The sequence below is a fragment of the Mycteria americana genome, chromosome 6, assembly GCF_035582795.1.
Source record: "Mycteria americana isolate JAX WOST 10 ecotype Jacksonville Zoo and Gardens chromosome 6, USCA_MyAme_1.0, whole genome shotgun sequence".
NCBI classification, from domain to species: domain Eukaryota; kingdom Metazoa; phylum Chordata; class Aves; order Ciconiiformes; family Ciconiidae; genus Mycteria; species Mycteria americana.
The window spans coordinates 71,253,680-71,266,438 of record NC_134370.1 but is presented as its reverse complement, the minus strand read 5'-3'; the positions used below and the strand labels follow the sequence as shown (position 1 = coordinate 71,266,438).

The following is a 12,759-nucleotide window of genomic DNA, read 5'->3' as shown; positions in this document are numbered from 1 at the left end:
AAACGCCATGTCTATAAATGGTGTATGGTGGGATTCTCCACAGTGAAAGTAGTATATGCTTATCTGATACGTATTTATAAAACACAAATATCCACGTTGTTTGGGCACTGACAATAGTAAAATGAGAGCAAAGATGCACCTATAACATAACTGTTCCGTACGCACACACAGGAGTTAGTATTTTAAGGTTTGGTGAAAGTATTTCAATTATATATACATTCACACAAGCATTATACTGGCCTTTCATACGCAGAGATGAAAACTAAATTATAAATATGCTTATTGTATGCTTCTGTCTCTTAACTTTTTCAAACCAACACTAAACTGTAATGCAAGTATATAGCAAGTGATTAGTACACAGCAGTATGGTGAAAGGGGAGGGCAGAGGAAAACCTCATGAATCAGGGTAATGAGACTTTTCCGTACCTCCTGTTTCTGTTGTCTATCACTCAAAAACTGCTTGAAATACCAGTCACAATTTTCTCGTAGCAATCCTCGGAGTCCCAGGGCTGGTGTTGCCAAAGCTTCATACAGTGCTAATGGGTCTCCTCGTTCCAAAGCTAGGTCAATCTTCGATATGGCTGCATGTGCTAGCAAGAGTAAAGCAGAGTTTTGAGAGAAACATTAAATGAGGAAGTCCCATGGTCTATATAACCTACTGCTCAGAAAGAAATACTCTTAGATCTGATGGATAGGAAGTTAGGTGTGTAATGCAAATGGAAGACTTCCAAACTCAATTGCAAAGTAGTACTTGAAAAGGGGGCTGAAGATTGGAAATAGCATGCATTACTCAAGAGGAAGAATTGGGGAGGGCCAGCAACATGGACAACCCATTTCCTAAAGGAAGGGCAACAGAAGTCAAAATGAATTCAGCTTACAACCACGTACTAATAATGAGCAAAAAAACCCACACACAAACCACCCCAAAAAACCCACAAAAAAAACCCCCAACCCACCAACAAAACACCCTACAAAAACAGGGGAGCTGCCTTCCACTTCTGTTAGCATTACAGAATGTGAGGAGGAGCACACCTGTTGTTTTTAAGTACTCTTTTAATTAAGACTATTACTTTAGCATGATACCTACTGTTCACTTTATTGATGTTTCCTTGAATCTCAGCTTGAGTCAGAAGTTCTTCATACACATCTCTCTCTCTCTCTGAATTTTCTGAGGCAATCTGAAGATGAAATAAAAACTAATCAATGTTTCTACAGTTTCCTTTTCCCTCATAGATCTTTTCATTGAAAAGGTCAGGGAGAGTAACTGTGTATCTATATAGAGCTGTGATAGGTCATAGATAGGCTACCTCTACACATGCAAAAAGAAGCCCTAGAAGTAAATACACATAAAGTAAGTATACTCACACTCTGACACAGACAGCCTAGAAACACCTTATTTCAACATAATGGCTCTATATGAACACACAGTAGAGCTCCAGAAGATAGAAAGCAGTACACATAGCTAGGCATTTGATGTACAGCATTCCAAAACAACATTGAGCCCTTCTGAGAACATCAGTCAGTTTTGCTCATCATTTCATTGTTAGGAAAACGTATCTATATTGTGTGAAAATAGAGGAGTACCATTCCCAACACATAAAGGCTGACATGAATTCTGTATCTATGCAGCCCGTATTTCAGACAGCTAAACAGAGCAACACAGCTAACTGCTGCCTGTCTTCTACAATAGGAAGCAGGTTACTGGGGAACATATTAGATTACCACCAGGAGTAAATCCACCTAACACTATAACATACAGGACTGTAACACACATGCTGTGAATTCTGCACGGTTTACACTGCAATACAAAATTGCAATGCATGCAAACAGATGGTTTGAAAGAAGAATTGATCTACCCTATTTTTAGCATTCTCCATCTTGTCTTGCTTTGCTCTGTAGAGTATGTCTTGGTAAGTGGATTCCAGTTGATCATCAAGATTTATTAGCATGGCGTTAGGGTTCTTCATTGCCATAAGAGTGTCAGCTGGAACCTGATGGTCGATCGCTTCATTAATGGCAATGACAGCAGCATGTACTGAAAAAACAAGTCACAGTCTGCCAGTTAGTCCCAAACACAACAGCTCTGTTAAAAATTGAGAAAAAAACTTAACTGCAAAGAGGAGAACAATTATCTGGAAATTAACTGGAAAGCAAAAGAATTATCAAAGTACCTCTCATTCCATCATGGCTTTGTGTTCTTGACAAAAAATGGCAGCCTACTTCCTAGTACAATACTCTAGCTAGTCAATCCACCATGTTCCAGAAAGGAAAAAAAAAAAAAAAAAAAAAAAAAAGAAAAAGACAAGGGAAAGAAGAAAACCCTCTTCCCAGTCTTCAAAAAGGCTTATCGAAAGGACTGTACTGTCTTACCACAGGGGGCATTAAAACCAACACTTAAAAAAAAAAAATCTAGTCTGTTGATTTGAATAATCACATAAAATGAAACTCCATTTTTCCTTACATGCTGCTTCATCCACAGAAAGTTCATTTGCAAGAATTCCTCCAATCTTGCTGAAGGCAGGCATCTGAATACCATACTTTTCCAGTTCAAGCCTCATATTACTGATTTCCTCCTCTGAAACATACATAAAAACAGTGTTATGCAGGCTTAAACACATTAGGAATCAGTGCTGCTATACCAACTGCTGCTACAAAAAAAATTAGGATAACTACAATAAATTACAATTACTGTGTAAATAATATTTTGACTATAACTCAGTAAGTGAAACAAAATCAATTAAAACTGACAGACATTTTGCACACTTTCCCAAAATCTACATTTCTCCCAGAAACTCATATGGGAATATTCTGTAGTCTTTCTCACTAGAAAACAATGCACAACTCTCATGAGGAGCTGAAAACAGACTCCATCATTCTGAGGTGCCTCAACTACGGCTGTCAACAGGTCAGGAAAACGCACAGGCAGTATTCTGGCATTCTTTTTTCCCCACAGAGAGACTATGGTGAGAAAAGTGAATGGAGGATACTGAGACAGGCTGTTGCTAAATACCACACAACTGAAAAAGAGTTGATAGTTTAGCATTTTATAGCTACAATCAACAACTGTTTTGCAGGAAAAGAAAGTTTATACACCTTTTAAATCAGATGCGCACCCTCAGGCAGGAACCTCACTAACGCAAAACATAGAATTTGACACTTTTGCAAAAATCAAGGAACTGAAACCTCGAGGAGGCATGTGGACATGAGACTTTGTGCTAGAATCTCCCGCAGCAGATCAGCTAGCAAACTCTTCTTCAGCTGATGGCACCTCTACTTTGAACTGTCAAGGGAGGCCAGAACCATTTACCAAGTTCCAAACTGAAACCTCTCCCAAGGGGATGGAGGCAAGGTCTAAGCATCCTACAACAGTGGCAAAAAAGTTAAAGGGCTGCTATTTGCGAAAGTAATGGCGAGCGAACCAATGGCTATTTAACAGCCTGGCTCAGAAGCACCCAAATCAAACCTTTTTCTTAAATTACTAGAACTCCTCACAGCCATTAATTTTAAATTTAAGTTGCATTTAGGATATCAACAGTAACAATCCTTTAATTGATCTATACAATGTCTAGCAGAGCATGAAATAAAGGCAGCATATATATCAGCACTTTTAGCACTTTTTTTTTTTTTTTTTTTTTTACCTGTGAAGTCCACCTTCCCATATAAATCCTGAATCTGGGGGGCAAGACCCAGTTTGAACAGGTACAGGCTAGGAAAGAAAATAAGCAAATAATTAGAACTAGTAATTTTTCCTTGTGGTTCTGACAATGACAGATAATTTTACGAGATAGATTCAAGGAGTCACTCAGGTAAGCCAATGTAACAGCTCATAATCACCAACAGGGTGACCTGACTCCTGTCTTCCCCCTCAGCTGCACATAACTGGTTCACCCCTCTGAAGTCTTCACAGAATTACAGAATGGCTGAGGCTAGAAGGGCGCTCTCAAGTTTGTCTTGTTCAAGCTCCCTCCTCAAACAAGGTCACGCAGGACCAGGTTCCCCAGGATCATGTCCAGATGGCTTTGGAATATCTCCACGGGTGGAGACGCCGCAACCTCCCTGGGCAACTTGTGCCACTCCTCAGTCACCCTCACAGAAAATAAAGTGCTTCCCGATGTTCAGAGGGCCACTCCTGTGGTTCAGTTTGTGCCAGTTGCCTCTTGTCCTGTCATGGGACGCCACGGAAGAGAGCCTGACTTTGTCGTCTTTGCACCCTCCCTTCAGATAGCTGCACGCATTGCTGAGATTCCCCCTGAGCCTTCTCTTCTCTAGGCTGAGCAGTCCCAGCTCTCTCAGCCTTTCCTCATGGGAGAGATGCTCTTGTCCATTAATCATTTTAGTGACCCTTCCTTCAACTCTCTCCAGTACGCCTGTGTCTCTCTTGCGCTGGGGAGCCCAGAACTGGACACAGTACTGCAGGTGTGGCCTCACCGGTGCTGAGTAGAAGGGAAAGTATTCACTAAGCCCATTTGGCTTACTGAAATGCTGCTAATGTATTCACCTGGAGCCTGGCAAGAAATGGAACTGCTGCTAAGGAGGGACAAATCCATACATCTAAGGACAAATGGGACCCGGGAAAGAGAGGCAACTCTTTTTGCCAGTCGTGCCAGCTCAGCACATGGAAATGTACCCTCTATTAAAATATCTGATTATACAGGAACATTAAAAATAAACTATTGATAAAGTAAATATCCATTCCTCCAGTAAACTCGGTTTTAATGTGATTGGAAAATAGAGGGTAAGCAATTCCATCTTTTCACATGACCTCAACATGTCAAATCTAAATCTCCAATCTTTAGAAATCTAAGCAGGTGTTTTTTTTTTTAAAACAAAACAAAAACCACAAACACCAGGCAGAAACATTTCTGACCTATGGACTGTCAACAAAACTGCATCCTAGATCTTTATTTCTTAACTGGAATATACTTCAGCACTAAGCCTGAAAAAAAGAACAAGTTTTTCTAAAAACATCCTTTTCCATATTTATATTTACATGTCAGAATTACTCTTCTTTCCTTGATAAGTAAAATTATTTAAATGATAAAATCTTGAGGAGGCTGCCTTTGCAGAGAAATTGGCTATGGAACATTTCGGCCAAAAATGTTAACAACTGAAAAGAATTAAGTCGTATGGAAAAGGTATTATTAGATGAAAGGTTGTAACTTCTGCAGCCTTAACTACTGGGACTGTTTGCATCTATTAAGTTTGCTCCCCGAATTAATTTTCTTTTCCTAATATATGATCTAGAAAGAGTACAGCAATAGCAAACTTAATTTTCTTGGGAAGCTTGGTAATTGTCCACAATTCGGACTACTGGAGGGGGTGCGGGGGCAGGGGGGGAGGGGGAGAACAGCCAGGATATAACAAAGAACATGTAACAAGAATATATGCCAGCCAACTCCTGGCATAAAGTAGCTACACTAGCTATCACAAAGCTGCCAGCGAGAGAGGAACTTTGCCATAAGCTAAACAAAAAGGAGCGTTGGCCTTGATAGTGGCAGTGTACCCCACCACAGGTCTACTCACTGCTCTATAAACTCCAAATGACTTATTCTACAGAGATAACTCATTTTAGATCTAAAGTTGGGATCAAGCTCACTTCTATAAATAATAATTTCATCTACGGCAATCTGAAATATCAGATAGCATTCAGATAAATGCAATCCATCTCTATGGATTTCACACTGGCAACAGATCAGAGAACAGAACAAGCCATTCTTGAGAACTGAAACTGAGCAAGCAACAGATGAAGATGTAAATGCATACAATCCAGCATTCAATCACCTCATAAATTCTACAAAAGGAATCCTTTTTAAATAAAAATCTCAACATGTTCCAAAAGCCACACTTGCATTCAAACCAGCTGGGGGGGGGGAGACTGACACAAAACAAAAACAACTCCAACCACCCCAAAACAAACAAACAAAAACAAACAAAAAACCCAAGCCCCCAAACCTCCCCCCAAAAACCAAACAAACAAAAAAACACACCAAAAAAACCCAACACAAACCACAAAAATCAAAACCAAAACAAAATACCCCAAACACACACCACCATCACCCTCCCAACCTCAAAAACGCATGCAATGCGCCATGCTGTCAAATTGAAGAGCAAAGCATCAACAAGTGAATCCTCCCACTTTTCTCAAGAACTGGGATTATCCTACTCAGCCTATGTTAGATTTTCAAATTTAAGAGTCCTTTTAACAACAGTTCCTGCTTGATCACTTACTGTGGTCATCAAGATACACATACTGCAGTACAATGCTGTGACCACACTGGCTTTCATTCAGTGATCTGACTGATCCCTAGATAAACTAATATTTTCCTTTCTCACAACCACCTTTAAGGGTTCCAGGCTTTCCTTTTAAGCCCCAAAATATTTAGCTGTGCCTCAGACAGCAGAGAGGGAGGGTGAGAACCGGGATGGGAAGGCAGCAATCACAACATACTTGACTGGTTCTTTTTCCTTCATCATCTGATTCGGCCACTGCCCAAGCAAAATACTGGCTTAATGGATCTTTGCTATGACCTGGTAAGATTGTTCTGCTAGAAGATTCATCCTCATCCAGCCTTCAGTTCAGCTCTCTCCCCTCCCATCTTTCAGCTTTGCAGAAAGATTTCAGAAGCAATTAGATTTCTGCCTAGCATGCCTTACCTGAGTGCATGAATACAATAGATACAGCGTGGCATGTTCTTGCGATCATAGATATCTGTAGTTTCTGGGTAGAATATCTAAAGATAAAACAAAGTTAGCAGTCTGAATTATACTCACTCTATATACCCAAATCACATAACTGTGATAAGCAATTCTTCTGCAGTAAACTAATGAAACAGCCCACAGAACAAAACTCTTTGAGCTTCTCTGCCCTGGCCCAACATTCCTCCCACATGAAGCACCAATCCTTCCTTTTGTTTCCACCAGCCAAACCAGGTCTCCCCTTTTCCTGCCCACATTCTACACACATGGATGAGTACACCCTTTCTTTTGTGTTCTCACCAAGATACTGGAGCATGAGGTATTAGTGAGGACTTTGGTGAAAGCCAAGAGATGAAAAAAACACAATAGAAGAGAGAAAAGAGGAGGGGGGGGGGGGGGGGGGGGGGGGGGATGGACACTAAATGGGGTTGAGAAGCAAGAGAAGAGACAGTGACAAAGGGAAACTGTGACCAGCACTGAGGTGCTCTGCATACTACATTTTCAGTTAGCTAGACCCAAAAGCTTTCAGACAGTCTCAAATGCAAAGCTCTTCAAAGTTTAACACAAGGGGCTAATACTGGAAGCGTCAATTCATTCAGAAATGCTGACAAGGTCCGTTACTTTCTGGTTATTGGAAGGTTCCTTGCTGTTGCCTATGAGCACAATATAGCATTGCTCTTTCTCTAAAGGCAAGAGCAACTGAAGAACGCTCACAATTCCACAGCATCAGTTCCCTGGCTCTTCTGCATGGGAAAATACTTAAAGCACCAGTATCTCTTTCTCAATGTACTGGACCCCAGCCCAGTTTCTTTAACCTCTCCTCACACATTTATTTCCCCCCAAAACCCACCTACATCTGAAAATCTTGCCTCATACCTGGCATTTAACTTCTCTCTGTCTAGTTCTGTCCTCGTTTATTCTCACCTAACAACCTTAACAGCATATTTCAGTATTTCCTAATCCCAAATTTGTTCCTGTAAGAACATCATAAATCCCAGCAAGGCTCAACTAGTAAATCTCAACAAGTTATTTGAAAAACTTTTCCAAAAATAAAGTGTTCAATTTGCAAGCATGTATGCAAACAAAACATACATCCGATTAAACTACGCAATGCTGGCTTTGGTGAGACTAAGCATAACATGGCTTACAAAAAAAAAAATCCCACGTTAAAAAAAAATGTACTTACTATCTGTGTATGCAACTTGACTATCAGCACAACACTACCACAGTTCCATATATTTTCAGGCAAGAGTGTTTATTAGCTCAGAAGAGTTCATCTGGCCATTCCCCTAGTGATGCCAATAATTTATATTTGATTAAGCTACACCAGGAACATTTCAACTTTATGTGAAAATTTTGTAGGGAAGTCTGAAGAATTGGACAACACAGTATTTTCTGTTGCGCTGCTTCTTTTAGCACAGATTTCTAAAAAAAGTTCCACAATCAAACTGTAGCTGAGATATTGCTCAAAAGAATGCATGGCAAGAACAACATAATGCAGAGGTTACGCAAGATTAGTGATATTAAGGATATGGTACAGAAGGAGGAATTATTTTGCTCCTAATCACTCTCACACATGTAGTAGAATGAAATCTTTCAGCAAGTTTTAGGAGAGAATTTCTATAGGGATGCAAATCTGGAAAATGAAGAATTAACTAGATGAAGTCTGCTGATTTTTGTACAACAGCAAATGCTTCCACGGAATGTAAAGCTTTTCTGAGATTATTTATTTATCTGCACATACAACATAGAAATTACCTTGGGGAGACCAATCTCAGCCATGGCATTCAGCCACTGGATTACATTATCTGTGTGCCGGAAGTGGAGACCAGTTGCCTGAAATAAAAATAGGCAGGAACAAGGGGAAGGGCAGTAAGAAACAAAATATCACAGCTGCCAAGAACAGCAGGGAGTTTCATTACGACAGTGAAAACAGTACTCTTACAAAAAAGAAGTCAGAAGTCTTCTATATATGATTATATTGACTGTTTATGACAAGTTCTTTCACAGGAGTGCAAGCTCAGATATAAAGCTAAGAGTCCACCCCCCCCGCACTTAAGCCATGTTCTAGAGTGAAGGTGGAGTTTCTCAGGTAATACTAATATAAACTAACTTTCTGCTTATTTGCTTGCAGTACCTCTGTGTACACATTTTCCTATTTTAGATGTCTACCTAAAGCAGTATCTCTGGCCAACAGCTCTCACCTTATATCTAGTCTGCTCCCTATCATAGATTTTCTTCACAGAAACCACTTTAGGGGAGAAGAAGTTTCCGAGTTTGGCCAGGTAGACTCCATTTCTCAATCCTTCTTCCAGCTCTGTTGTGGGAGGCAACTCCTCATTCAGACAGGCCTCCATCCATCTGGAAGTGCAAGAAGAACACAGTTGGTCACATGAGTATATTTCCAATTTGTGAACACAACCCCATGCTAAACAAGTTTCATGCTGCTACTGCTGTGATACTCGAGCATACTATTTACTTAGCATTAGGGGTTGAAAGCGTGTTTAACACTACCACACAATCTGTGTCATTAAAATGCTACTCAGTAACACTTCAGGCAAAATATTAAGAAGTAGGGAGTCCAGTAGCCAGAGTTTCACAAGTAATTAAGATACCATCTCACCATCATATTTCTCCTTCAGCCCATGATTTAGCTGGTACTGGTCTAGACACAGCAGCCAACCTGTCCTTTCAACTAACTTAAATCTTCCTCTTGAGTACAGGCTTACCTCACAAGCATTTCTTTACTCTCATTAAGTATCCACTAGTTATTTCATGACTTTGTACCACTTATTCAAGCTCTTTTAGCTGATGTCACAGAGAGGCCCTACAATGTTGTCATCAAGTCTACCTTCCTGACCCATCTATTTTCTCTACATTACATTTCAATGTACAGGGGAAAAAAAACTGGAACAGGCATTCCTCTCCTCGTAACAACTGATTTTCCCTTACATTGTTTCCTTCCACCTCATTTCATGGTGTCACGGATCCTCATGACAAAAACAAAGATTACAACAGCAAATAATTTGAAAAGCCACTGTTCTCGAAACAGAGGTACACCTTGATTATTTCTTCTGTACAGAGCTACCAGAGGCTGTATACTGCAAGCTCAGCTACGCAGCTTCTTCCAAAGATGACACGCTCCCTGGCTGTTCTGTTCTCTGAAAAAAGGAGTTGCACAGCCACGGGCCACTTTCCAAAGCGTTTTCCTTAGATGATGCCTCACTTGCAGCTAAACTCTAAAGCTCTTACAGGATGGATGAGCCTTGGATCAATAAAGATCACAGAAAAGTGGCTTTCAAGACAATAATGGCCCAGAATAGCAGTAGCTCATACTATAAAACAGAGCTGACAGTGTAACAAACAAGGTTAATAATTTGGCTCACGGGGATGATGAGTCCACATTAATGGGACTGATCTTAAAGACAGGCAAGCAGAGGATCCTGCTTGAACCCAATGAACAGAATTTTAACATTCTAAATACTGTTTCAGTTGCATACATAACTGTAAACTATTTTGCTCCATATTAATCCAGGCAAAATAACAGGAAAACATCGTACTGGATCCAAGGGATAAGAGATTAAATGAATAACTGTAGTAAATTAACACAATTTCACAGAAATCAGTCCTATAAAACATACCTGGGAAAGCTATGTGGCTCTGTTGACCTACTAAAACTGCAGACATTTCACGTCTGCGAGGTGTGAGCCTCGTAATACTCTGATCAAAATCAAGCACTGTACATACATACAAAAAACAGCTCATATATACTAAGAACTAACAGACATTTCCAAGCAGTGTTTTCATGGGGATTCATTGAACGGTGCTGTTTCCAACGCATTTTGGCACAGATGCATGCTGTGCTCCCCTCTTTCAGTTTTCCAGGAAGTAAACACAAAAATTGAGGCTGACAAAATTAGAGAATTAGAGGATGTTGCGGTTTAACCCCAGCTGGTGACTGAGCACAGCCACTCCCTCACTCCACCCCTGGTGGGACGGGGGAGAGAATTGGAAGAGTAAAAGGGAGAAAACTTGTGGGTTGAGACAAGAACAGTTTAATAATTGAAATAAAATAAAATAGTAATAATAATAATAAGAGTAATAGTAGTAGTAGTAATAATAATAATAACCAAAGCAAGTGATGCACGGTGCAGTTGCTCACCACCTGCCAAGCGATGCTCAGCCAGTCCCCGAGCAGCGCCCCCCGGCCAGCTTTCCCCCAGTTCCTATACTGTGCATGACGCCATATAGTCTGGAATAGCCCTTTGGGCAGTTGGGGTCAGCTGTCCTGGCTGCGCCCCCTCTCAGCTCCTTGTGCATCTCCAGCCTTCTTGGTCAGTAAAGCATGAGAAGCTGAAAAGTCCTTGATTTAGTGTAAGCATGACTTAGCAACAACTAAAACATTAGTGCGTAATCAATATTATTCTCATACTAAATCCAAAACACAGCACTATACCAGCTACTAGGAAGAAAATTAACTCTATCCCAGCCGAAACACCAATATTAGCATAACTGTAACCTATAATTAGCACACTGGTGGTCACAGCTTGAGTAAGAGCAGGACTGTTCCAATAACCTAGGCTTTAGACACAGTTAAATATTAGGCCATTGATCTAGCTTATCTACAGACTGGGGATTGTATCCTAAAAAGACAACTGTGGCACTGAAAAATGTGTAATGAGCACAGCAGACATAATGAATTCAGAGTTTAAAGCTGTAAGACCTAATATTATGGGGTGTATACAAAGGGAAACAGTAGTCAGGCACTGGTATTCTTTTGTATACGACACTGATGAGACTAACCTTGTCGCTGTGGTGTGCATTTTTTCCACACTGGAGAGCGGGAATAAGATAGGAAAGAAGTTTGTATTCGCCAAGATAATACTTCACAGTGAGAAGCCTGAACAATGTATTTCACCAAACTGAATGCACTGAAGTCTGAGAAGCAGCCTGGTGCTCTGACAGTCCTTTGGTCCCAGACTGAAATCACGTGGCTGAAACTGTAGTCACGGACATCAGCCTGCTCCACCTTTTCTGACAAACAGCACCAAATCTAAGGCAGGAGCATATGAACCGCACGTGAATCAGCATCTGAACCACCAATTTTCAGCCCAGCATGCAAGGCTTAATGCAAAGAGCCGAAAATTATTTAACTTGCAATATCTGAGAAGATGACAGAATAAGTGACTGTTCTTTCTGACCTTAACGAGAAAGTAACATGCGATGATTTCTTCACAGTAATTAGAAAAGTAGTATTATGAACATAAAATTTAATTTGCATTTTGGGGATATTTTTGCAGAGTTTACTCTTGATTTCAAATACAGAACTAGCAGCACATGACAGAGATGAGATGCACTCAAATTCACCACGGCCAGTTTTTCATCTCTCCTGAGAGGGTAGTAAACTACATTTCTAATTATAGGAGACAGGTAGCTGTTAGTGAAAATGAGAAATCTCACAGGCTGCAATATTTTAATGGTCAAAGGAAAGATAACTTTGACTAGTGCAGATATGCAGTGTTAGACAATCTTCTTAATTGTCTTGCCTGTAATTCAAGTATCTCCAAGGTTTTCTTTTTTTAACCTACCACAGAGCTAGTCTGTTACTCTACCACAGCTCCTCCATTTTCATGTCTGTTTGCATAAACAGAATGCTTGCTAAAACATACATTTCAGATGAATGTACATCTTCACTACTCAAACTCAAGGGGAATGCCAGTCAAGTTCTCATGTATGAATCTATTACTTCTCCGTCTCTCTCTACTTGAAACATTAGTATACAATGCGGTCTCATAGTACATGAAGTGGCATCTGCCTTTTAAGATAAACAAGCCAGCATTCTTAAAACAACAAAAAAGGCATAACACTAGTGCTTTGTTCTTTGCTCTAATTCTGTATTTGCTTAAAGGTACAATTCAAACACATTTATTCAGCTCAGCTGCCACTAATCCTCAGATGGCCTTCTTCTGTTAACACAAGTTAAAATCAGCTGTAGCGATTCTGATGCCTACACCCAAGAGCGTCTAAAAACTGACTGTAGAGCAAATACAGCATCAAGTCCTC

At 40.3% G+C, this 12,759-nt stretch overlaps 1 protein-coding gene across 1 annotated transcript in view; it reads right to left on the bottom strand.

Moving 5' to 3' along the window:
• IQGAP1 (IQ motif containing GTPase activating protein 1) overlaps window positions 1-12,759 on the bottom strand; it is a 78,405-nt gene that overhangs the window by 41,510 nt on the left and 24,136 nt on the right. The window contains exons 3-10 of the mRNA XM_075506573.1: window positions 8,901-9,057; window positions 8,455-8,532; window positions 6,655-6,731; window positions 3,639-3,706; window positions 2,462-2,575; window positions 1,857-2,035; window positions 1,088-1,178; window positions 427-590 (exon numbers count right to left, since the gene is read on the bottom strand). Of these exons, the coding sequence (XP_075362688.1) occupies window positions 427-590; window positions 1,088-1,178; window positions 1,857-2,035; window positions 2,462-2,575; window positions 3,639-3,706; window positions 6,655-6,731; window positions 8,455-8,532; window positions 8,901-9,057 (928 nt within the window). The remainder of the gene's footprint in view (window positions 1-426; window positions 591-1,087; window positions 1,179-1,856; window positions 2,036-2,461; window positions 2,576-3,638; window positions 3,707-6,654; window positions 6,732-8,454; window positions 8,533-8,900; window positions 9,058-12,759) is intronic.